This window comes from Bombina bombina, chromosome 1, assembly GCF_027579735.1.
Source record: "Bombina bombina isolate aBomBom1 chromosome 1, aBomBom1.pri, whole genome shotgun sequence".
NCBI lineage: Eukaryota > Metazoa > Chordata > Amphibia > Anura > Bombinatoridae > Bombina > Bombina bombina.
Window position 1 is genome coordinate 445,075,899 of NC_069499.1, and position 24,536 is coordinate 445,100,434.

General features: G+C 38.7%; 1 protein-coding gene across 1 annotated transcript in view; it reads left to right on the plus strand.

The window, feature by feature from the left end:
* UBR3 (ubiquitin protein ligase E3 component n-recognin 3) overlaps positions 1-24,536 on the plus strand; it is a 1,090,259-nt gene that overhangs the window by 656,200 nt on the left and 409,523 nt on the right. Inside the window, 1 exon segment of the mRNA XM_053698420.1 lies at positions 10,390-10,478. Within this exon segment, the coding sequence (XP_053554395.1) occupies positions 10,390-10,478 (89 nt within the window).

The following is a 24,536-nucleotide window of genomic DNA, read 5'->3' on the forward strand; positions in this document are numbered from 1 at the left end:
CTTACCTGATAAATGTATTTCTCTTGTGGTGTATCCAGTCCACGGCCCGCCCTGTCATTTTAAGGCAGGTATATTTTATTTTTAAACTACAGTCACCACTGCACCCTATGGTTTCTCCTTTCTCTTGCTTGTCTTCGGTCGAATGACTGGAGATGGCAGTTAGGGGAGGAGCTATATAGACAGCTCTGCTGTGGGTGATCCTCTTGCAGCTTCCTGTTGGGAAGGAGAATATCCCACAAGTAATGGATGATCCGTGAACTGGATACACCACAAGAGAAATAAATTTATCAGGTAAGCATAAATTATGTTGTTTTTTTTTCCCCTCCCTCTCTAGTGACTCTTGCGTGGAGTTCCACATCTTGGGTATTGCTATCTCATACGTCACTAGCTCATGGACTCTTGCCACTTACATGAAAGGAAACATAATTTATGTAAGAACTTACCTAGTAAATTAATTTCTTTCATATTGGCAAGAGTCTATGAGGCCCACCCCCTTTTTTATGGTGGTTATGATTTTTTTTTTGAATAAAGCACAATTATTTCCAAATTCCTTTGTTGATGCTTTTTACTCCTTTCTTTATCACCCCACTACTTGGCTATTCGTTAAACTGAATTGTGGGTGTGGTGAGAGGTGTATTTATATGCATTTTGAGGTTTGGGAAACATTGCCCCTCCTGATAGGATTGTATTTCCCATACGTCACTAGCTCATGGACTCTTGCCAATATGAAAGAAATAAATTTATCAGGTTAATTCTTACATAAATTGTGTTTTTCTGGTTCCAGAAAAGGTCAGAAAGCCTCTGCCATTTCCTTGGCATCTTGGTTGAAGCTTTTGATTCACAAAGCTTATTTGGAGGCGGGGCAGTCTCCACCTCAGCGAATTACAGCTCATTCTATTAGATCATTCGCCACATCTTGGGCTTTCAAGAATTAAGCTTCAGTTGATCAAATTTGCAAAGAAGCAGCTTGGTCTTCTTTGCATACATTTGCTAAATTTTACCATTTTGATGTGTTTGCTTCATCGGATGCAGCCTTTGGTAGAAACGTTCTTCAGACAGCTGTCCCAGTTTGATTCTAGTGCCTATGATTTGAGTTTTTTTAAGAAAACGTAATTATTTTTTGGATTTAATTTCTCAGCGGAAATAGCTGTTTTTATTTTATCTCTCCCTCTCTAGTGACTCGTGGATGTCCACATCTTGGGTATTATATTCCATAATCACTAGTTAATGGACTCTTGCCACCTATATGAAAGAAAACATAAATTATGTAAGAACTTACCTGATAAATTCTTTTCTTTCATGGTGGCAAGAGTCCATGAGACCCACTGAATTTTTTGGGGGTTATGATTTTTTTTTTATTATAAAGCACTTTATTCTGTACCTCTTTTTTATGCTTTTACTCCTTTTACACTTAACTAACTTGGCTATACTTTAAACTGAGGTATGATTGGTTTGGGAGGTGTATTTATAGGCATTTGAGGTTTGGGTAACTTTGCCCCCTCCTGGTAGGAATGTGTATCCCATACGTCACTAGCTCATGGACTCTTTCCACCATGAAAGAAATGAATTTATCAGGTAAGTTCTTACATAAATTATGTTTTGCTTCTGCAAATTCACCCATTGACCCCTTTTTCATAATTCAATGCATCTAGCTGGACACATCTATGTAGACCCTCAAACATATTCCTTTTTGAGCATTTTTTGGTCTTTGACTGTTTTGTCTGTTTAGTGTCCCCATTTAAACCCTTAGTGACCGGACCATTTTAAAAAAATTTTACTGTTAAGGACCAGGGCTGTTTTTACATTTCTGCAGCGTTTGTGTTTAGCTGTTATTTTCCTCTTACTCATTTACTGTACCCACACATATACTTGCCATTAAATGGACTTTCTAAGGATACTATTATTTTCATCATATCTTATAATTTACTATAATTTTTTTTATAAAATATGATGAAAAAATAAAAAAATAAAACACTTTTTCTAACGTTGACCCCAAAAATCTGTTACAGATCTACAACCACCAAAAAACACCCATGCTAAATAGTTTCTAAATTTTGTCCTCTGTTTAAAAATACCCAATGTTTATATGTTCTTTGCTTTTTTGCAAGTTATAGGGCAAACGTACAAGTAGCACTTTGCTATTTCCAAACCATTTTTCCCCCCCAAAGTTAGTGATAGTTACATTGTAACACTGATATCTGTCAGGAATCCCTAAATAACCCTTCACATGTTATGTTTTTTTTAGTAGACAACCCAAAGTATTGGTCTAGGCCAATTTTGTTATATTTCATGCTACCATTTCATTGCCTAAAAAAAGTTAACTTTTTCACAAACTTTAGGTTTCTCACTGAATTTATTTACAAACAGCTCGTGCAATTTGGCACAAATGGTTCTAAATGCTACTCTGGGATACCCTTTGTTCAGAAACAGCAGACATATATGGCTTTGGCATCGCTTTTTGGTAATTAGAAGGCCACTAAATCCTGCTGCGCACCACACTTGTATTATGCCCATCAGTTAAGGGTTAACTAGGTAGCTTGTAGTCAGCTTGTAGCGTTAATTTTAGCTTTAATTTAGTGTAGAAGACAACCCAATTTGATCTAGGCCCATATTGATATATTTCATGCCACCTTTTCACCGCCAAATGCGATCGAATAAAAAAAAATCTTTAACTTTTTTACAAACTTTAGGTTCCTCATTGATATTTGCTTTAAATTTGCTAGACATTTGCTTTAAATTTGCTAGAAATTTGTTTTAAATTTGCTAGAAATTTGCTTTATATTTAAAAAAAAATGTAAAAAAAATAAGACCCCATTTTCTCTAGTGTAGATGCCCCCCCTCAATATCCTACCCCCTCCCAGATCCCTTTCCCTACATTAATAACTCCTTATTCCCCCTCCCTCTCCCTCCTTCCCATAGAAACCAACGATAGCGCACGCACGATCCTGCCCCCCTTGCGCATTCACCGGACCTCAAACCGGAACTGATCCAGCAATGGCCCGCCCACCCGCCTCTCTGCTATGGCTCCCACCCACCAACGATCGGCACCATCGCTGGCCGATGCAGAGAGGGCCACAGAGTGGCTCTCTGCATCGGTGGCTAAAAAAAAGGTTTTGCAGGATGCCTCAATATCGAGGCATCACTGCAATACACTGAAAGCGGCTGAAAGCAATGAAGATTGCTTTCAGCGCTTGAAACCCCTAAGGACATGCTGGGTATGTCCTTGGTCATTAGCTACCAGTTTTTGTAGGACATACCCGGCACGTCCTTGGTCATTAAGGGGTTAAAGGCTAGATGACTTAGGCACAGAAATTACATTGTGGGTGCAAGAAAGGAGTGTGTGTTTTTTTTATGAGTGTTGAATTGCTTATCTGTGTGTCCCTTGTTTGTCCTGTAGTTTAAATTGATACTAGACCCACATTCTTTTCTTTCATGTTTCAGATAGAGCATACAATTTCTCCAACATAGGTGTGTCCGGTCCACGGCGTCATCCTTACTTGTGGGATATTCTCTTCCCCAACAGGAAATGGCAAAGAGCCCAGCAAAGCTGGTCATATGATCCCTCCTAGGCTCCGCCTACCCCAGTCATTCTCTTTGCCGTTGCACAGGCAACATCTCCACGGAGATGGCTAAGAGTTTTTTGGTGTTTAAATGTAGTTTTTATTCTTCAATCAAGTGTTTGTTATTTTAAAATAGTGCTGGTATGTACTATTTACTCTGAAACAGAAAAGAGAAGAAGATTTCTGTTTGTGAGAGGAAGATGATTTTAGCAAACGTTACTAAAATCGATTGCTGTTTCCACACAGGACTGTTGAGATGAAGTAACTTCAGTTGGGGGAAGCAGTTGGCAGACTTTTTTGCCTGAGGTATGATGGCCACATTTCTAACACGACTTGGTAATGCTGGAAGGCTGTCATTTTCCCTATGGGGACCGGTAAGCCATTTTCTTAGATTAAGTATAAGAATAAAGGCTTTATAAGGGCTTAAAAAACTGGTAGACATTTTTCTGGGCTAAAACGATTACTTGCTAAGCATATTTGACAGATTATAGCGCTTTATAGTATTATAATCTTGGGGATTGTTGTTAAAAAACGTCAGGCACTGTATGGACACCTTTTTCAGATGGGGGCCTTCTCTAGTCATAGGCAGAGCCTCATTTTCGCGCCACTAATGCGCAGTTGTTTTTGGAAGGCAAGGCATGCAGATGCATGTGTGAGGAGCTAAGATCCACTGAAAAAGCTTATAGAAGGCGTCATTTGGTATCGTATTCCCCTCTGGGCTTGGTTGGGTCTCAGCAAAGCAGATTCCTGGGACTGTATAGGGGTTAAATGTAAAAACGGCTCCGGTTCCGTTATTTTAAGGGTTAAAGCTTTCAAATTTGGTGTGCAATACTTTTAAGGCTTTAAGACACTGTGGTGAAATTTTGGTGAATTTTGAACAATTGCTTCATACTTTTTCGCATATTCAGTAATAAAGTGTGTTCTGTTTAAAATTTAAAGTGACAGTAACGGTTTTATTTTAAAACGTTTTTTGTGCTTTGTTGACAAGTTTAAGCCTGTTTAACATGTCTGAACCATCAGATAAACGATGTTCTATATGTATGAAAGCCAATGTGTCTCCCCATTTAAATATATGTGATAATTGTGACATGGTGTCCAAACAAAGTAGGGACAATGATGCCACAGATAATAATAGTGCCCAAGATGATTCTTCAGATGAGGGGAGTAAGCATGGTACTGCATCACCCCCTTCTGTGTCTACACCAGTTTTGCCCACACAAGAGGCCCCTAGTACATCTAGTGCGCCAATACTTATTACTATGCAACAATTAACGGCTGTTATGGATAATTCTATTGCAAATATTTTATCTAAAATGCCTACTTATCAAAGAAAGCGCGATTGCTCTGTTTTAAACACTGAAGAGCAAGAGGATGCTGATGATAACGCTTCTGACATACCCTCACACCAATCTGAAGGGGCCAGGAGGGAGGTTTTGTCTGAGGGAGAAATTTCAGATTCAGGAAACATTTCTCAACAAGCTGAACCTGATGTTGTAACATTTAAATTTAAATTAGAACATCTCCGCGCACTGCTTAAGGAGGTATTATCTACTCTGGATGATTGTGACAATTTGGTCATTCCAGAGAAATTATGTAAGATGGACAAGTTCCTAGAGGTTCCGGTGCCCCCCGATGTTTTTCCTATACCCAAGCGGGTGGCGGACATAGTAAACAAGGAGTGGGAAAGGCCCGGCATACCTTTTGTGCCTCCCCCTATATTTTAGAAATTATTTCCTATAGTCGACCCCAGAAAGGACTTATGGCAGACAGTCCCTAAGGTCGAGGGGGCGGTCTCTACTCTAAACAAACGCACTACTATTCCCATAGAAGATAGTTGTGCTTTTAAAGATCCTATGGATAAAAAATTAGAGGGTTTGCTTAAAAAAATGTTTGTTCAGCAAGGTTACCTTCTTCAACCAATTTCTTGCATTGTTCCTGTCACTACGGCAGCGTGTTTCTGGTTCGAAGAACTAGAAAAGTCGCTCGATAAAGAATCTTCGTATGAGGAGGTTATGGACAGAGTTCATGCACTTAAATTGGCTAACTCTTTTATTCTAGATGCCGCTTTGCAATTAGCGAGATTAGCGGCGAAAAATTCAGGGTTTGCTATCGTGGCGCGCAGAGCGCTCTGGCTAAAGTCTTGGTCAGCGGATGTGTCTTCCAAGACAAAATTGCTTAACATCCCTTTCAAGGGCAAAACACTGTTTGGTCCTGATTTGAAAGAGATTATTTCAGACATCACCGGAGGAAAGGGCCACGCCCTTCCTCAGGATAGGTCTTTTAAGGCTAGAAATAAGCCTAATTTTCGTCCCTTTCGCAGAAACGGACCAGCCTCTACTTCTACATCCTCTAAGTAAGAGGGTAATACTTCTCAACCCAAACCAGCCTGGAGACCGATGCAAGGCTGGAACAAGGGTAAGCAGGCCAAGAAGCCTGCCACTGCTACCAAAACAGCATGAAGGGATGGCCCCCGATCCGGGACCGGATCTGGTGGGGGGCAGACTTTCTCTCTTTGCTCAGGCCTGGGCAAGAGATGTTCAGGATCCTTGGGCACTAGAAATAGTTTCTCAAGGTTATCTCCTGGAATTCAAGGAACTACCCCCAAGGGGAAGGTTCCACAGGTCTCAATTATCTTCAAACCAAATAAAAAGACAGGCATTCTTACATTGTGTAGAAGACCTGTTAAGGATGGGAGTAATTCATCCAGTTCCAATAAGAGAACAAGGGATGGGGTTTTACTCCAACCTGTTCATAGTTCCCAAAAAAGAGGGAACGTTCAGACCAATTCTAGATCTCAAGATCCTAAACAAATTTCTCAGGGTTCCATCGTTCAAAATGGAAACCATTCGAACGATCCTTCCTACCATCCAGGAAGGTCAATTTATGACCACGGTGGATTTAAAGGATGCGTACCTCCATATTCCTATCCACAAGGAACATCATCAGTTCCTAAGGTTCGCTTTTCTGGACAAGCATTACCAGTTTGTGGCACTTCCATTCGGATTAGCCACTGCTCCGAGAATTTTCACAAAGGTACTAGGGTCCCTTCTAGCGGTTCTAAGACCAAGGGGCATTGCAGTAGTACCGTACTTGGATGACATCCTGATTCAAGCGTCGTCTCTGTCAAAAGCAAAGGCTCATACGGACATCGTCCTAGCCTTTCTCAGATCTCACGGATGGAAAGTAAACATAGAAAAAAGTTCTCTTTCCCCGTCAACAAGAGTTCCCTTCTTGGGAACAATAATAAGACTCCTTAGAAATGAGAATTTTTCTGACAGAGGTCAGAAAATCAAAACTTCTAAGCTCTTGTCAAGTTCTTCATTCTGTTCTTCGTCCTTCCATAGTGCAGTGCATGGAAGTAATAGGATTGATGGTTGCAGCAATGGACATAGTTCCTTTTGCACAAATTCATCTAAGACCATTACAACTGTGCATGCTCAGACAGTGGAATGTGGATTATACAGACTTGTCTCCGACGATTCAAGTAGATCAAAGGACCAGAGATTCACTCCGTTGGTGGCTAATCCTGGACAACCTGTCACAGGGAATGAGCTTCCGCAGACCAGAGTGGGTCATTGTCACGACCGACGCCAGTCTGGTGGGCTGGGGCGCGGTCTGGGAACCCCTGAAAGCTCAGGGTCTATGGTCTCGGGAAGAATCTCTTCTCCCGATAAACATTCTGGAACTGAGAGCGATATTCAATGCTCTCAAAGCTTGGCCTCATCTAGCAAAGGCCAAATTCATAAGGTTTCAATCAGACAACATGACGACAGTTGCATATATCAACCATCAGGGGGGAACAAGGAGTTCCCTGGCGATGGAGGAAGTGACCAAGATAATTCAATGGGCGGAGGATCACTCCTGCCACTTGTCTGCAATCCACATCCCAGGAGTGGAAAATTGGGAAGCGGATTTTCTGAGTCGTCAGACATTCCATCCGGGGGAGTGGGAACTCCACCCGGAAATCTTTGCCCAAATAACTCAATTATGGGGCATTCCAGACATGGATCTGATGGCGTCTCGTCAGAACTTCAAGGTTCCTTGTTACGGGTCCAGATCCAGGGATCCCAAGGCGACTCTAGTAGATGCACTAGTAGCACCTTGGACCTTCAACCTAGCTTATGTTTTCCCACCGTTTCCTCTCATTCCCAGGCTGGTAGCCAGGATCAACCAGGAGAGGGCTTCGGTGATCTTGATAGCTCCTGCGTGGCCATGCAGGACTTGGTATGCAGACCTGGTGAATATGTCATCGGCTCCACCATGGAAGCTACCTTTGAGACAGGACCTTCTTGTTCAAGGTCCATTCGAACATCCGAATCTGGTTTCTCTCCAACTGACTGCTTGGAGATTGAACGCTTGATTTTATCAAAGCGTGGGTTTTCAGATTCTGTAATAGATACTCTGATTCAGGCTAGAAAGCCTGTAACTAGAAAAATTTACCATAAGATATGGAATAAATATATCTATTGGTGTGAATCTAAAGGATTCCCATGGAACAAGATAAAAATTCCTAGGATTTTATCCTTTCTACAAGAGGGTTTGGAGAAGGGATTATCTGCAAGTTCTCTGAAGGGACAGATTTCTGCGTTATCTGTTTTACTTCACAAAAGGCTGGCAGCTGTGCCAGACGTTCAAGCGTTTGTTCAGGCTCTGGTTAGAATCAAGCCTGTTTACAGACCTTTGACTCCTCCCTGGAGTCTTAATCTAGTTCTTTCAGTTCTTCAAGGGGTTCCGTTTGAACCCTTACATTCCGTAGATATTAAGTTATTATCTTGGAAAGTTTTGTTTTTGGTTGCAATTTCTTCTGCTAGAAGAGTTTCTGAGTTATCTGCTCTGCAGTGTTCTCCGCCCTATCTGGTGTTCCATGCAGATAAGGTGGTTTTGCGTACTAAGCCTGGTTTTCTTCCGAAAATTGTTTCCAACAAGAATATTAACCAGGAGATAGTTGTACCTTCTTTGTGCCCGAATCCAGTTTCAAAGAAGGAACGTTTGTTACACAATTTGGACGTAGTCCGTGCTCTAAAATTCTATTTAGAGGCCACTAAAGATTTCAGACAAACTTCTTCTTTGTTTGTTGTTTATTCTGGTAAAAGGAGAGGTCAAAAAGCAACTTCTACCTCTCTTTCTTTTTGGCTTAAAAGCATTATCCGTTTGGCTTATGAGACTGCCGGACGGCAGCCTCCTGAAAGAATCACAGCTCACTCCACTAGGGCTGTGGCTTCCACATGGGCCTTCAAGAACGAGGCTTCTGTTGACCAGATATGTAAGGCAGCGACTTGGTCTTCACTGCACACTTTTGCCAAATTTTACAAATTTGATACTTTTGCTTCTTCAGAGGCTATTTTTGGGAGAAAGGTTTTGCAAGCCGTGGTGCCTTCCGTTTAGGTGACCTGATTTGCTCCCTCCCTTCATCCGTGTCCTAAAGCTTTGGTATTGGTTCCCACAAGTAAGGATGACGCCGTGGACCGGACACACCTATGTTGGAGAAAACAGAATTTATGCTTGCCTGATAAATTACTTTCTCCAACGGTGTGTCCGGTCCACGGCCCGCCCTGGTTTTTTTAATCAGGTCTGATGAATTATTTTCTCTAACTACAGTCACCACGGTATCATATGGTTTCTCCTATGCATATTTCCTCCTGTACGTCGGTCGAATGACTGGGGTAGGCGGAGCCTAGGAGGGATCATATGACCAGCTTTGCTGGGCTCTTTGCCATTTCCTGTTGGGGAAGAGAATATCCCACAAGTAAGGATGACGCCGTGGACCGGACACACCGTTGGAGAAAGTAATTTATCAGGCAAGCATAAATTCTGTTTTTAAGCAACTTTCTAATTTACTCCTAAAAAGTAAATTAGAAAGTTGCTTAAAATGGCTTGCTTTATCTGAATCATGAAAGAAAAAAGATTGGGTTTAGTATCCCTTTTAATGATTGTGTGTTCCTTTTTAGGATGAGTTTATAGTTCTAGCTTTTATAGCCATATGTCTCTCTTTTTAAATGTTGTTCAGAACTTTAGGTTTTCCTTATAAACAGGATAGAGTTTGACTACACTGTATCAGAAAATATATTTTTTTCAGAGGTATTATGGTTAATAAGGTTTTGCTTTTCAAATCTTCTTTCTGACCACAATATAATTTATATTTACATATAAAATATTGCCTTCTAATCTTTATTGAAGGCATCATTCTATGGCTTCCCCATCAAGAAAATAGGGCTCCTCTGCCTTAGACACAATTGATCCTCACTAAATCCTCTGCTATCCAGGATTGTTGCAGTACCTGTCACGTTAAAGTGCCTAATTTATAAATTTTTGTGAGACCCTTGATTGGTCAGGAAATACCAGCATTTAGAATTGAATTGATTAAGATGGGTATATTCACAAATGCCAGCTCGAAATGCATTTATTGCAACACATAGAAAAGTGTCGGCTTGTACAATGGGTGGTTAAAAAAAAAAAAATGTAAACAAGTATTTAATTGCAGATAGTGTGTCAAGAACATTTTTTTATTTCCATCTGTTGATTCGTGTAATTTACTGTTGTAATAAGTAGCTGACATTGATCATAATTTTTTTGTAAAGTTTGCATTTACAAAACTATACATCCACAGATCTTGTCTCACAGACACAGAGACATTTGATTTGTCATAAGGTAAAATAAATACATGTAGTTTTAATAGTCTCCGAGTATAATTTTAACAGAATTCTTGAACACATACTTGCTAATGGATAATTGATTTAGTTCCTTATAAATCTCTACATTTTCTGTTGTATAGTACATATACCATGCCTGATTATTTTGTGACCACCATTTTTCGTTTTAAATTTCACAGACGTCAGAAAGCTAGAGAACGACAACAAAAATTGCTTGCAGAGTTTGCTTCAAGACAAAAAAGCTTCATGGAAACTGCAATGGATGTTGGTGAGTTAAAAAAATAAATCATCTCAGTCTTTTTTTTATTTCTGATGCTAGTGTCTAACTGACATTTTGTCTATAAATAAAGGGCAATATGAAAAAGTTAAGTAATTTTAATTAGCATTGTTTTCCCCCCATATATTTATGGTTGAAGAGGTGGTGTTTTATGATTCAGTAGCATAGATTATATCCTATTTCATAACTAGTAAAATGCTTACAAGGAAGAAATGGAAAACCACCAGGAGCACAGCAAACAGATTGACATTGAATGTGAATAAGCATTCTATAATAAATCCCATGATTTAAATAGTTACAGCTATTGAATAACTGAATACATTTGGGTGGAATTTGAAACTTTAGTGCAAATTGACACTACAACACCTGTAAATTTGAAATGAATATGTAAGATGCAAGTATTTTTTAGGAGAATACTGCACTCAAAACTAAATTATTTAATAAGGTGGTGACAGTCCATGATCTATTACTCCTGGCCGCTAGGAAAAGCCAACGTTTCCCCAAGCACTTAATCTCTCCCACCACTCTGGCATCCCAGTCTTACCTTTGCCTTCGAGGAGGATGGGGAAGAATTGAGGAGCTTTAAATTCTTTGTTGAGATAGCTCCTCAGACTTATTTCAGAGCCATATTCCCCCCTCAGAGAACCACTAATGAAAGACTTAGGGGAGATTGGAGTATTGTGCAGTGCAGTTTCTCCCAGTAAAGAAGTTAGTCACAAGGCTGCCACAGGTGTCTTGGGGACGGTCTCTTAGCCTCCACCTGTTGGATCGCCGATATACTCCTCACTTCAAGCCTCTGCTGTAATGTGCTCAGGACTGGGTGGGCTCTTTACTAGAAGCAGTTCTTTCTGCAGCTGGAAAGCACAGCGAAGTTGGGTGGATCTTAACCCCTTAGTGAATGGACCATTTTCAATTTTTTTACCGTTAAGGACCAGGGCTATATTTAGATTTCTGCAGTGTTTATGTTTAGCTGTAATTTTCCTCTTACTCATTTACTGTACCCACACATATTATATTCCGTTTTTCTCGCCATTAAATGGACTTTCTAAGGATACCATTATTTTCATAATACCTTCTAATTTACTCAAAATTTTTTTTTTTAAATTTATGATGAAAACATTGAAAAAAAACACACTTTCTTTCATGTAATTGGCAAGAGTCCATGAGCTAGTGACATATGGGATATACAATCCTACCAGGAGGGGCAAAGTTTCCCAAACCTCAAAATGCCTATAAATACACCCCTCACCACACCCACAATTCAGTTTTACAAACTTTGCATCCTATGGAGGTGGTGAAGTAAGTTTGTGCTAAGATTTCTACGTTGATATGCGCTTCTCAGCATTGTTGAAGCCCGATTCCTCTCAGAGTACAGCGAATGTCAGAGGGACGTGAAGGGAGTATCACCTATTGAATACGATGATTTCTCTAATGGGGTCTTTTTCATGGGTTCTCTGTTATCGGTCGTAGAGATTCATCTCCTACCTCCCTTTTCAGATCGACGATATACTCTCAATTTACCATTAGCTCTACTAATAACTGTTTTAGTACTGGTTTGGCTTTCTGCTATATGTGGATGGGTGTCTTTTGGTAAGTATGTTTTCATTACTTAAGACACTCTCAGCTATGGTTTGGCACTTTATGCAAATTATATAAAGTTCTAAATATATGTATTGTACTTATATTTGCCATGAATCAGGTTCATGTATTTCCTTCTGCAGACTGTCGGTTTCATATTTGGGAATGTAAACACTTTAAGAAATTTATTTCTTACCTGGGGTTTAGTCTTTTTTCAATTTGACTACTTTTTGCAATTGCGGGTGTTAGGCCTGCGGGTGCGTCAAATGTTAGACTTTATTGCGTAATTTTTGGCGCAAACTTTTTTGGCGCGGAAAAATACTTTTTGACGCAACTTCGTCATTTCCGGCGTCATACGTGACGCCGAGACCTTTCACACGGCGGCGTCATTAGTGACGCAAGTGTGTCATTTCCGGTCATTTTTGGCGCCAAAAAAGTTTACGTTACGTTGTGCGTCATACTTGGCGCCAATTTTTTTTCATTATTTCAATACCCCATTGTTGTTTGCCTCCTGCTTTCTTTTCTATCAAGAGGCCTATGCTTTTGCATTTTTTCCCATTCCTGAAACTGTCATTTAAGGAAATAGATAATTTTGCTTTATATGTTGTTTTTTCTCTTGCATTGAGCAAGATGTCCCAATCTGATCCTGCCTCTGAAGTTTCTGCTGGAACATTGCTGCCTGACATCGGTTCTACCAAAGCTAAGTGCATTTGTTGTAAAATTGTAGAAATTATTCCACCGAATGTCATTTGTAAGAGTTGTCATGATAAACTTTTACATGCAGATAGTGTTTCTATCAGTAATAGTACATTGCCAGTTGCAGTTCCTTCAACTTCTAATGTGCATGATATACCTGTAAATTTTAAAGAATTTGTTTCTGATTCTATTATGAAGGCTTTGTCTGCATTTCCACCTTCTAATAAACGTAAAAGGTCTTTTAAAACTTCTCATTTAGCTGATGAAATTTCAAATGACCAACAACATAATAATTCATCCTCTTCTGATGAGGATCTATCTGAAACAGAAGATCCTTCCTCGGATATTGACACTGACAAATCTACTTATTTATTTAAAATAGAGTATATGCGTTCTTTATTAAAAGAAGTGTTAATTACTTTGGATATTGAGGTAACCAGTCCTATTGATGTTCAGTCTAATAAACGTTTAAATGCTGTTTTTAAACCTCCTGTGGTTTCCCCAGGTGTTTTTCCCATTCCTGAGGCTATTTCTGATATGATTTCTAGAGAATGGAATAAGCCAGGTACTTCCTTTATTCCTTCTTCAAGGTATAAGAGATTGTATCCTTTACCAGAAAAATCTATAGAGTTTTGGGAAAAGATCCCCAAAGTTGATGGGGCTATTTCTACTCTTGCTAAACGTACCACTATTCCTATGGAAGATAGCACTTCCTTTAAGGATCCTTTAGATAGGAAGCTTGAATCTTATCTAAGGAAGGCCTATTTATATTCAGGTCATCTTCTCAGACCTGCTATTTCTTTGGCTGATGTTGCGGCTGCATCAACTTTCTGGTTGGAAAATTTAGCGCAACGTGAATTGGATTTTGACATATCTAGCATTGTTCGCTTACTTCAACATGCTAATAATTTTATTTGTGATGCCATTTTTGATATTATCAAAATTGATGTTAGATCCATGTCTTTAGCTGTATTAGCTAGAAGAGCTTTGTGGCTTAAATCTTGGAATGCTGATATGACATCTAAATCTAGATTACTATCTCTTTCTTTCCAAGGTAATCATTTATTTGGTTCACAGTTGGATTCTATTATTTCAACTATCACTGGAGGGAAAGGAGTTTTTTTGCCTCAGGATAAAAAAACCTAAGGGTAAATCTAAGGCTTCTAACCGTTTTTGTTCCTTTCGTCAGAATAAGGAACAAAAACTCAATCCTCCTCCCAAGGAGTCTGCTTCCATTTGGAAACCTTCCTCAAATTGGAATAAATCCAAGCCATTTAGGAAACCAAAGTCTGCCCCTAAGTCCGCATGAAGGTGCGGCCCTCATTCCAGCTCAGCTGGTAGGGGGCAGATTAAGGTTTTTCAAGGATTTTTGGATAAAATCTGTAAAAAATCATTGGATTCAGAACATGTCTCTCAAGGGTTTCGAATAGGATTCAAAGTAAGACCTCCTGTGAGAAGATTTTTTCTCTCACGCATCCCTGTAAATCCAGTAAAAGCTCAGGCTTTTCTGAAGTATGTTTCAGACCTGGTGTTTTCAGGGGTAATCATGCCAGTTCCTCCTCAGGAACAAGGTTTGGGGTTTTATTCAAACCTATTCATTGTACCAAAGAAAGAAAATTTGTTCAGACCAGTTCTGGATCTGAAAATTTTGAATCGTTATGTAAGAGTACCAACTTTCAAGATGGTGACTATAAGGACTATTCTGCCTTTTGTTCAGCAAGGACATTATATGTCCACAATAGACTTGCAGGATGCATACCTTAATATTCCGATTCATCCAGAACACTTTCAGTTTCTGAGATTCTCTTTTCTAGACAAGCATTACCAATTTGTTGCTCTTCCATTTGGCCTAGCAACAGCTCCAAGAATCTTTTCAAAGGTTCTCGGTGCCCTACTATCTTTAATCAGAGAACAGGGTATTGCGGTGTTTCCTTATTTGGACGATATCTTGGTACTAGCTCAGTCTTTACAAACTGCAGAATCTCACACGAATCAACTAGTGTTATTTCTTCGGAAACATGGTTGGAGGATCAATTTACCAAAAAGTTTCTTGATTCCTCAGACAAGGGTCACCTTTTTAGGCTTCCAGATAGATTTAGTGTCCATGACTCTGTCTCTAACAGACAAGAGACGTTTAAAATTGGTCGCAGCATGCCGGCTCCTTCAGTCTCAGTCATTCCCTTCAGTGGCTATGTGCATGGAAGTTTTAGGTCTCATGACTGCAGCATCGGACGCAATCCCCTATGTTCGTTTTCACATGAGACTTCTACAGCTTTGTATGCTGAATCAATGGTTCAGGGATTATACAAAGATATCACAATTAATATCCTTGAATCCCAATGTACGACACTCTCTGACATGGTGGATAGATCACCATCGTTTGGTTCAAGGGGCTTCTTTTGTTTGCCCAACCTGGACTGTGATCACAACAGATGCGAGTCTTTCAGGTTGGGGAGCTGTTTGGGGATCTCTGACAGCACAAGGGGTTTGGAAATCTCAAGAGGCAAGATTACCAATAAATATTTTAGAACTCCGTGCAATTCTCAGGGCTCTTCAGTTCTGGCCTCTGCTAAAGAGAGAACCGTTCATTTGTTTTCTGACAGACAATATCACAACTGTGGCTTATGTCAATCATCAGGGTGGGACTCACAGTCCCCAAGCTATGAAAGAAGTATCTCGGATACTTGCCTGGGCGGAATCTAGCTCCTGTCTAATCTCTGCGGTGCATATCCCAGGCGTAGACTATTGGGAGGCGGATTATCTCAGCCGCCAGACTTTACATCCAGGGGAGTGGTCTCTCCATCCAGATGTGTTTTCTCAGATTGTTCAGATGTGGGGGCTTCCAGAGATAGATCTCATGGCCTCTCATCTAAACAAGAAACTTCCCAGATACCTGTCCAGGTCCAGGGATGTTCAGGCGGAAGCAGTGGATGCGCTGACACTTCCTTGGTGTTATCAACCTGCTTACATCTTCCCTCCTCTAGTTCTCCTTCCAAGAGTGATCTCCAAAATCATCATGGAACAGTCTTTTGTGTTGCTGGTGGCTCCAGCATGGCCACACAGGTTTTGGTATGCGGATCTGGTTTGGATGTCCTGTTGCCCGCCTTGGCCACTTCCGTTATGGCCGGACCTACTATCTCAAGGTCCGTTTTCCCATCAGGATCTCAAATCATTAAATTTGAAGGTATGGAAATTGAACGCTTAGTTCTAAGTCATAGAGGTTTCTCTGACTCAGTGATTAATACTATGTTACAAGCTCGTAAATCTGTCTCTAGAAAGATTTATTATAGAGTTTGGAAGACTTACATTTCATGGTGTTCTTCTCATAAATTCTCCTGGCATTCTTTTAGAATTCCTAGAATTTTACAATTCCTTCAGGATGGTTTGGATAAGGGTTTGTCTGCAAGTTCCTTGAAACGACAAATCTCTGCTCTTTCTGTTTTATTTCACAGAAAGATTGCTATACTTCCTGATATTCACTGTTTTGTACAGGCTTTAGTTTATTAAGCCTGTCATTAAATCAATGTCTCCTCCTTGGAGTCTTAATTTGGTTATGAAGGCTTTACAGGCTCCTCCATTTGAGCCTATGCATTCTTTGGACATTAAACTACTTTCCTGGAAAGTGTTGTTCCTTTTGGCTATTTCTTCTGCTAGAAGAGTTTCTGAGCTATCTGCTCTTTCTTGTGAGTCTCCTTTTCTGATTTTTCATTAGGATAAGGCAGTTTTGCAGACTTCTTTTCAATTTTTACCTAAGGTTGTGAATTCTAACAACATTAGTAGAGAAATTGTTGTCCCTTCCTTGTGTCCTAATCCTAAGAATTCTTTGGAGAGATCCTTACATTCTTTGGATGTGGTAAGAGCTTTGAAATATTATATGGAAGCTACTAAAGATTTCAGGAAGACTTCCAGTCTATTTGTTTTATTTTCTGGTCCTAGGAAAGGTCAGAAGGCTTCTGCTATTTCCTTGGCTTCTTGGTTGAAATTTTTGATTCGTCAAGCTTATTTGGAGTCGGGTCAGGCCCCACCTCAGAGAATTGCAGCTCATTCTACTAGATCAGTCTCCACTTCGTGGGCTTTTAAGAATGAAGGTTCAGTTGATCAGATTTGCAAAGCCGCGACTTGGTGGTCTTTGCATACATTTACTAAATTCTACCGTTTTGATGTATTTGCTTCTTCGGAAGCAGTTTTTGGTAGAAAAGTTCTTCAGGCAGCTGTTTCAGTTTGATTCTTCTGCTTTTTGATTTAAGTTTTTTTCTTTCAAAAATGAAAATAAACTTATTTTTTTGGGTTGTGGATTAATTTTTTCAGCAAAATATGGCTGTTTTTATTTTTATTCCCTCCCTCTCTAGTGACTCTTGAGTGGAAGACTCCACATCTTGGGTATTGATATACCATATGTCACTAGCTCATGGGCTCTTGCCAACATGAAAGAAAACATAATTTATGTAAGAACTTACCTGATAAATTCATTTCTTTCATATTGGCAAGAGTCCATGAGGCCCACCCTTTGATGGTGGTTATGATTTTTTGTATAAAGCACAATTATTTCCAAATTTCCTTTGTTGATGCTTTCTACTCCTTTCTTTATCACCCCACGGCTTGGCTATTCGTTAAACTGAATTGTGGGTGTGGTGAGGGGTGTATTTATAGGCATTTTGAGGTTTGGGAAACTTTGCCCCTCCTGGTAGGATTGTATATCCCATATGTCACTAGCTCATGGACTCTTGCCAATATGAAAGAAATGAATTTATCAGGTAAGTTCTTACATAAATTATGTTTTTACCCTTTCCTTTTCATCTCAAGCAGCATCTACATTGGGGGTTTCTGAGTTACTATTCTCAGCGGAAGCCTTCCCTTCATGTTCAGACAAAAAAAAAAAAAACTTTAACTCCTGAAAATCAGGAAACAATTTGTCTGGCAATATGTACAAGGAAGATGAAGTACAGTAAAATATATTTTGCACTCAAATATAAAATTGTGAGTGATAAATCTTTTTTTTTTTTTTTTTTTAAGTATTTTCTGCACAGAGAATCAAATAGTGTACTAAGACATGAATACAATTTTTTTTTGCATATTTTTCTAAATAGAGACAAAAGTAGAGCATTCCTTAAGGAATTTAGTTGACTCTTCTTGCGCCCACAGAAATATGTTGATAACTTAAAAGTGGTTTGCCTTTTTGTGAATCTGTACTACAAGGTTACCAAAGCAGAGTCCGAAGCTAGACAATCAAGACAGAATTGCAATTTCATACACCTTTTTTTATACAGGATAACAGTACCAAAGTGTACAATTTTCAGCTTGTTTCCATCTCAGTGGATGTTTTCTCACAGACATGCGATTCTAACCGATGTTTGCTTTTCTCTCAGTAATGCTAATACTTCAACTGCTGTGCCTTATCAGAATAGAACAAGCACAATTTTATTTCTTCCCCTTTGCCACGAAGACCATGATACCAATTGATCAGACAATAGGCAATGAAACTTCCTTGGTTGATTATAGTACTGCTGAGCGTTCTATACAAATATTGTTTCCATAATAGTTGATGGTTGGCGGTCAGGTTGTAGTAATCTAAAATTTGTTCCTAGTCAGCAAAAGGTTTACTGCTTCAACTTACTATACTATCTGGGACATATTTTCCAGTTGGATTATTCAACATAATACTTCTGCATCCAATAAGTTATGTTCTTTCTTTTTAGAATTTATGCATACTTGTTATCGACAATCCAAGGTTGTTTCAGTCTTTTATGCTTCAGAAAATATAATCGTGACGTGAAAAAAGTGTAATGGTATTGTGTTTTTTAGTAGTAATAAGGTCTTTTATTTGACTTTTTAAAATAACCTTTTATTTATTATATGTTTATTTACAAGGGCTCTTTTTGTTGTTATCATTTAAATGTACAGCATTTGGTAGAAAATAATCTGTTACATCCAGGTGGACTTATAAAAGAAATTTCCATTAGCGTGTGTCCTATGAGGATGATGGATAATATGGTAAATGGTTTAAAGGAAAGCAGAGGTAATCGAGACTAATGCTCTTGAAAGAGTTCCCAGGTAAGGGGACAAATACATTGGACCTTCTCGGCTTCCATAGACTTCCAACCAGACTGACAGACACTGGCAAGTAGCAAGTGAGTCATAAATTCATGTGAGTGGAGGTTGCTTGCTACAGAATATAATCACTGAGACATGGAGAAGATACACGTCAATGTCGACAAAGGATTTTGGTCATGAAGCATGAAATGGAACAACTTCTTCATAAAGAGATGTGGCTGCTGCTTCATCTTACTGGTGATTTCAATGAAAGAAACTGTTTGGTTATGATTTTGATTCTATAATATCTACTGTTACTGGTGGTAAAGGCGGCAATCAAGCCAATTTCTCCTCCATGAAATCTCAACCTGATGTTGAGTTTTGCAGGCTCCTCCTTTTGAACCTATGCATAGGTGGATATTGAACTGCTTTCTTGGAAGGTTTTATTCCTTTTTGGCTATCTCTTCTGCTAGAGTTAGCTGCTCTTTCTTGTGAACCGCCTTATCTTTGTTTTCATCATTATAAGACAGGTTTACTGACATAATTCATTTTTTTGCTTAAGGTTATTTCTTCAGACATTAGCAGAGAAATTGTTATCCCTTCTTAGTGTTCTGATCCTAAGAATGCTTTAGAGACCTTTGTATAATTTGGATGTTAGAGCATTTGAAATATTATATTGATGCTAGTAAGGATTTTAGTTAGATCTCTAGTTTGTTCATTTACTTTTCTGGTGCTAGAAAAAGACAGAACGTTTCTGCTGTTTCTTTGGTCTCTTGATTCTCAAGGCTTACTTGGAGGCAGGTCAACTTTCACCGTAACGGATTACTGCTCATTCTAATAGGTCAGTTGCCACTTCATGGGCTTTCAAAAATGAGGCTTCAGTTGACCAGCTACTTGGTCTTCTTTGCATACATTTACTAAATTGTACCATTTTTATGTTTTTGCTTCTTCTGAGGCAGTCTTTGGTAGGAAGGCCCTTCAGGCAGTTGTCTCAGTTTAATTTTTTTCTTGCTTGCTTGATTGATTTATTTTTTAAGTGCATGAAAAAAGATTTTTAAATTCCTCCCCTTACGTTATTACTTGTGGACTCCACAGCTTGGCTATTCATTCCCAGGAGTAATGGATTATGGACTCTCATCACCTGTATGAAAGAAAACATAATTTATGCTTACCTGATAAATTCATTTCTTTCATGTTGGTGAGAGTCCACGAGACCCCACCCTTTGTTTTTAAGTTTAGTATTTTCTTCTGCACATCCTTTTTTTCCTTGCTTCTTTTCCTGGTTCTTATTCCTTTTTCTTACCTCATTTTGCTTGGCTATACCTAAAGACTGAGGTACATGTGAGGTCGGAGGGGTTTTATAGAGTTCTTGAGGTTTGGGAATCTGCCGCCCTTCTAGTGGTAAAGAAGAGTTATTCCCAGGAGTAATGGATTGGGGACTCTCACCACCATGAAAGAAATGTTAAGCATACTTTGTTTTTTCACATGTATGTTTGGGATGTTTTCGAACGAACACCAAGTTGAGAAGTTGCATTATTAATACGATTCACAGATCTGCTCGGCTCTGTGCTGGTGAGATAAGAAGACCATGAATAGTAAAAAAAAAAAATATATATATATATATATATACACACACACACACACACACTATAAAAGTCTTTCTTTTGCAAAGAGTTTTTTTTTTTAAAAGGACAGTAAACACCTTGTACTTATAAGACATTTCTGTAATTTTGCTATAGAATAACATATCAGCCAAGTTTAAACATTTCAATAGCCAAACGGCGCTCACCATTTGACTTATTTGGAGGAGCCACTTTGAGCTTTTTTCTGGGCTAACATTGTTTCATTATTAAATGTTGTCTGCTATTTAGATTGCAAAGTTTGGAAGACAGAAATTAAATTTGGGCTAAAAGAGGCTGCTCCTCGGTTGTAACTCGCCATAGAGCAAGCTACTGAGCAGCAGTTTGTTCCCGGTAGAGCGCTTCTCTTTCTATTTGTATTTGAAATTTTAAATTTGTCACGTTAAATATGTAGAATCCTTGCAATATGCTTTCCTTCTTTGTATTGTTTCCCCTCTCAATTTCAGTATTTCTTGTTACTCATCTAACTAGTGGATATTAGCAAAACTAGAAATTATATCCAAAATACAGAAATTTCTGTATTTTGGCTCGTTCTAGCTAATACCATGACCCTGTTCTCTAAGTAGTCATCACATGATGGACATTTTAGAAAGAACGAAGCATACACTTATAAGGTATTAAAATGTTCTGTAATTTGGATTTAATTTTACTGAATAGATCCATTAGAATTGTAAACAAGTTGTAAAATTAATACTTGGACAGCTGTTGTTTGTTCTACAGATTTTCATCCTGTGTTTTCTTTAATGCAAAAGTAATTGTTTTAAAAAAAATATTTCCAGTGTTCTCCACAGAAAATGTTGCCAGGTGGCATTATGAATTACCTGTTTTGGGGCAGTGTAAATATAAAATGTTCTGTTATTTTATAAATGTTAATTTATTTGGATGGGTTGACTTATCATTTGTCCTACAAACATTGAAATAATTGGTATTAGTTAATTTTAGTTAAATATTGGCTTAAATTTTAGCCGGGTGGTATAAAAACTAAAGATTTTCTATTTTGTTGTTCTAACTAAAGCAGTTTCCCTGCATGATATCATTCTGTTATTTCAGCAAATATGCTGCTAGTAGGATAAGGTGACACAAATTTCCTAACACTTGTCATTTACAGAAACCAGTTAGAAAAATAAATTAGTTTTCACTGGTCTTTTGAGACTACACTTGCTGGGTCTGGGCAAGATATATTAGTGTGCTAATAGCTCTTTTGATACTTGGGGGACTATCTTGACATAAAATGTTTAGCAAAAGGAAAATATTGCCTAAGGCTATATTTTGTAAACTGTGTTTAGCATGTTGGTACGCCTTTAACAAGCTGTGTGACCTGCACTGCACATGGCACTCCACACAAAGTGATTTAGTAAAGTTAGGTTTACTATAAAAAAATTATTAGTTCTGAAAGGGTTATGTTGTGGGCAGGATTAAAGGTTGAACATTTTTGTTTGCCCATAAAGGGCCAGATTACGAGTGATGCGTTTACAGTTACACACGAGCAATGAGGGGTTCATTGCGGTGTTGGCTCTCATCAGGTTTTCCAAGTATTACAAGTTGAAAGTAAACACAAATGCTTCAGCGCAATCACAATTTAGGCTAGAATGGTTATCGTGTCCTCAGAGCTCTGGCTAACTGTTTTGTGAAACAAAAAAGGGTAAAAAAAAAAAATCACATAAAAAATACATTACAAAGTACAATTACACTCATAACACCATCTAACAAAATATATTACAAAGAAATGCACAAAAAAGTTATGAATGCTCAAAGATATGTATCGTCACAAGAATTACTGCTGTGCCAAATGGAGGTAGGCTTGGAGCATACCTGATGCCATATGGTTGTTTTTCACTAGCACATGCTTTTTGTGGGTTACTAGATAGTTCCAGAGTTATCTGTCCTTTCATTACTTTGGAACACTGCTTTTGCTTTCCTTTAAAGGGACATGAAACCTAATTTTTTTCTTTCATGATTGAGAAAGATCATGCAATTTTTAACAACTTTCCAATTTACTTCTATTATCTAATTTGCTTCATTCTCTTCATATACTTTGTTGAAAACCATGTCTAAACAGGCTCAGTAGCTGATGATTGGTTGCTGCACATTAGATACCTTGTGTGCTTGGCTCACACATGTGCATTGCTATTTCTTAAAAAAAAAAAATGAAGCAACTAGATACTAGAATTAAATAGGAATGCTGTTTGAAATTGTATTCCCTATCTGAATTATGAAAGAAACAATTTGGGTTTCATGTCCCTTTAAGTTTTACATCAGTTGTGTATTAATCTTGTTTTATATCTAAACAATTCTTTAATCACTAAATTGCTGAGTATTGCACATACTTGCTCTGTCCCATTATGTATGGACCAATGACTTCTTCCTGGGTTTCACCTTTCTTTTGGTGTGAATAGGAATAATAATGTATTAATACATTAATTTAGAAAGAGGTGGTGGAATAAAGGCTTTTTTAATGTTATGATGATAAAAGTTAGAAATAGATTAAGCTAGTTCTCACGGTTAAATGGATATGAATCTCCATTTTTTTCTTTTTTTATGATTTAAATGTACAATGTTTTAAAACAAAATCTAATTTCCTTCTTTTATTGAATTGACGTTATTTTTTTATATCATTTGTTGAAAGCAGGGAGGTATGCATGTCTGGAGCACTATACACTGTGCATCCACTTTATCAGATACTGTTAAAGGGCCATAATACCCAAATGTTTAAACACTTGAAAGTGATGCAGCATAGCTGTAAAAAGCTGATTAGAAAATATCACCTGAACATCTCTATGTAAAAAAGAAAGATATTTTACCTCAAAACTTCCTCAGTAGCCACCTCCCATTGTAAAGGATTTCTAAGCAGCATTTTAGTGTATTTGTCCTGGGACATCTGAAGGGACTAGCATCGTGCACTCTCATATTATTTCACCAATCAGGTAAAGGAAGCTTACTATGAAATCTCATGAGAGTTAAGTGAAATCTCATGAGATCACATTAAGAGTTCATGACCTCAGCACTGCTGATGCTGATTGGCTGCTGTTCATCTCTTCATTTTTTTAAATTTGTTTACCTGCAGCTGGGAGCAGCTGAGTATAACTTTTTACACAGAACTTACTCTGGTGAGCTGAGGAGATTGTGAGGTAAAATATCTTCCTTTTTTACATAGAGAAGCTCAGGTGATATTTTCCTGTCAGCTTTTTACAGTTATACTGCATCAGTTTCAAGTGATTTAGCATATGAGTATTATGTCCCTTTAACTAGCAGCATGTTGAGCCTCCTTTAGCCTTCAAAACAGCCTTAATTCATCTAGGCATGGATTCAACAAGATGCTGAAAATGTTGTGGAGGTATTGTGTACCATGCAGACACTCAAAACCTGTAGATTAGACCGAGATGTAGGCCTGCACTGAATAGCCATTTTCCATCTCATCCCAAAGATGTTCAATAGGATTGAGATCCGGGGACTGAGCGGCCCACTGCAGCAAAGAAAAGTCATTGCCATGTTCCAGGAACTATCCCATAGTGATGCGGGCTTTGTGCACCAACACATTATCCTGCTGGAAGTAACCATTTGCCTGAGGATAAACTGTCAACAAGAATGGATGCACTTGGTCAGCAACAATGTTTACGTACTATGTGGCATTCAGACATTAATCTAGGGGTATCAATGGAGCCAACCTGTGCCAGGAAACATTATCCACACCATAACACGGCCCCCACCACCCTGCACAGTTTTCATCATACATGATGGGTCCATGGATTTATGCTGTTTTGCCAAATTTGGAGCCTGCCATAACATCACGCACTAGAAACTTCGACTCGTCAAACCAAGCAACCTTTTTCCAGTCTTCGATAGTCCAGTGCTGGTGGTGTTGTGCACACAGGAGGCGTGCTCTCTTGTTTTTCTCTGATAACAGCACCTGACGTCGCCTAGTGGTGCGTTGCAATATGTTTTTCTTCACACCTAGGTTGAATTCTGAAATAATTCTCAAAATTATGGCCTGACTGTTTACTTGCACAAGTCTAGCCATCCTCCTCTGACCTCTCATCAACTAGCATTTTCTTCATAAATGGAAAGAGTTCAAAGCGGCATTCATTACTTTTGGGAAATTCAGAAC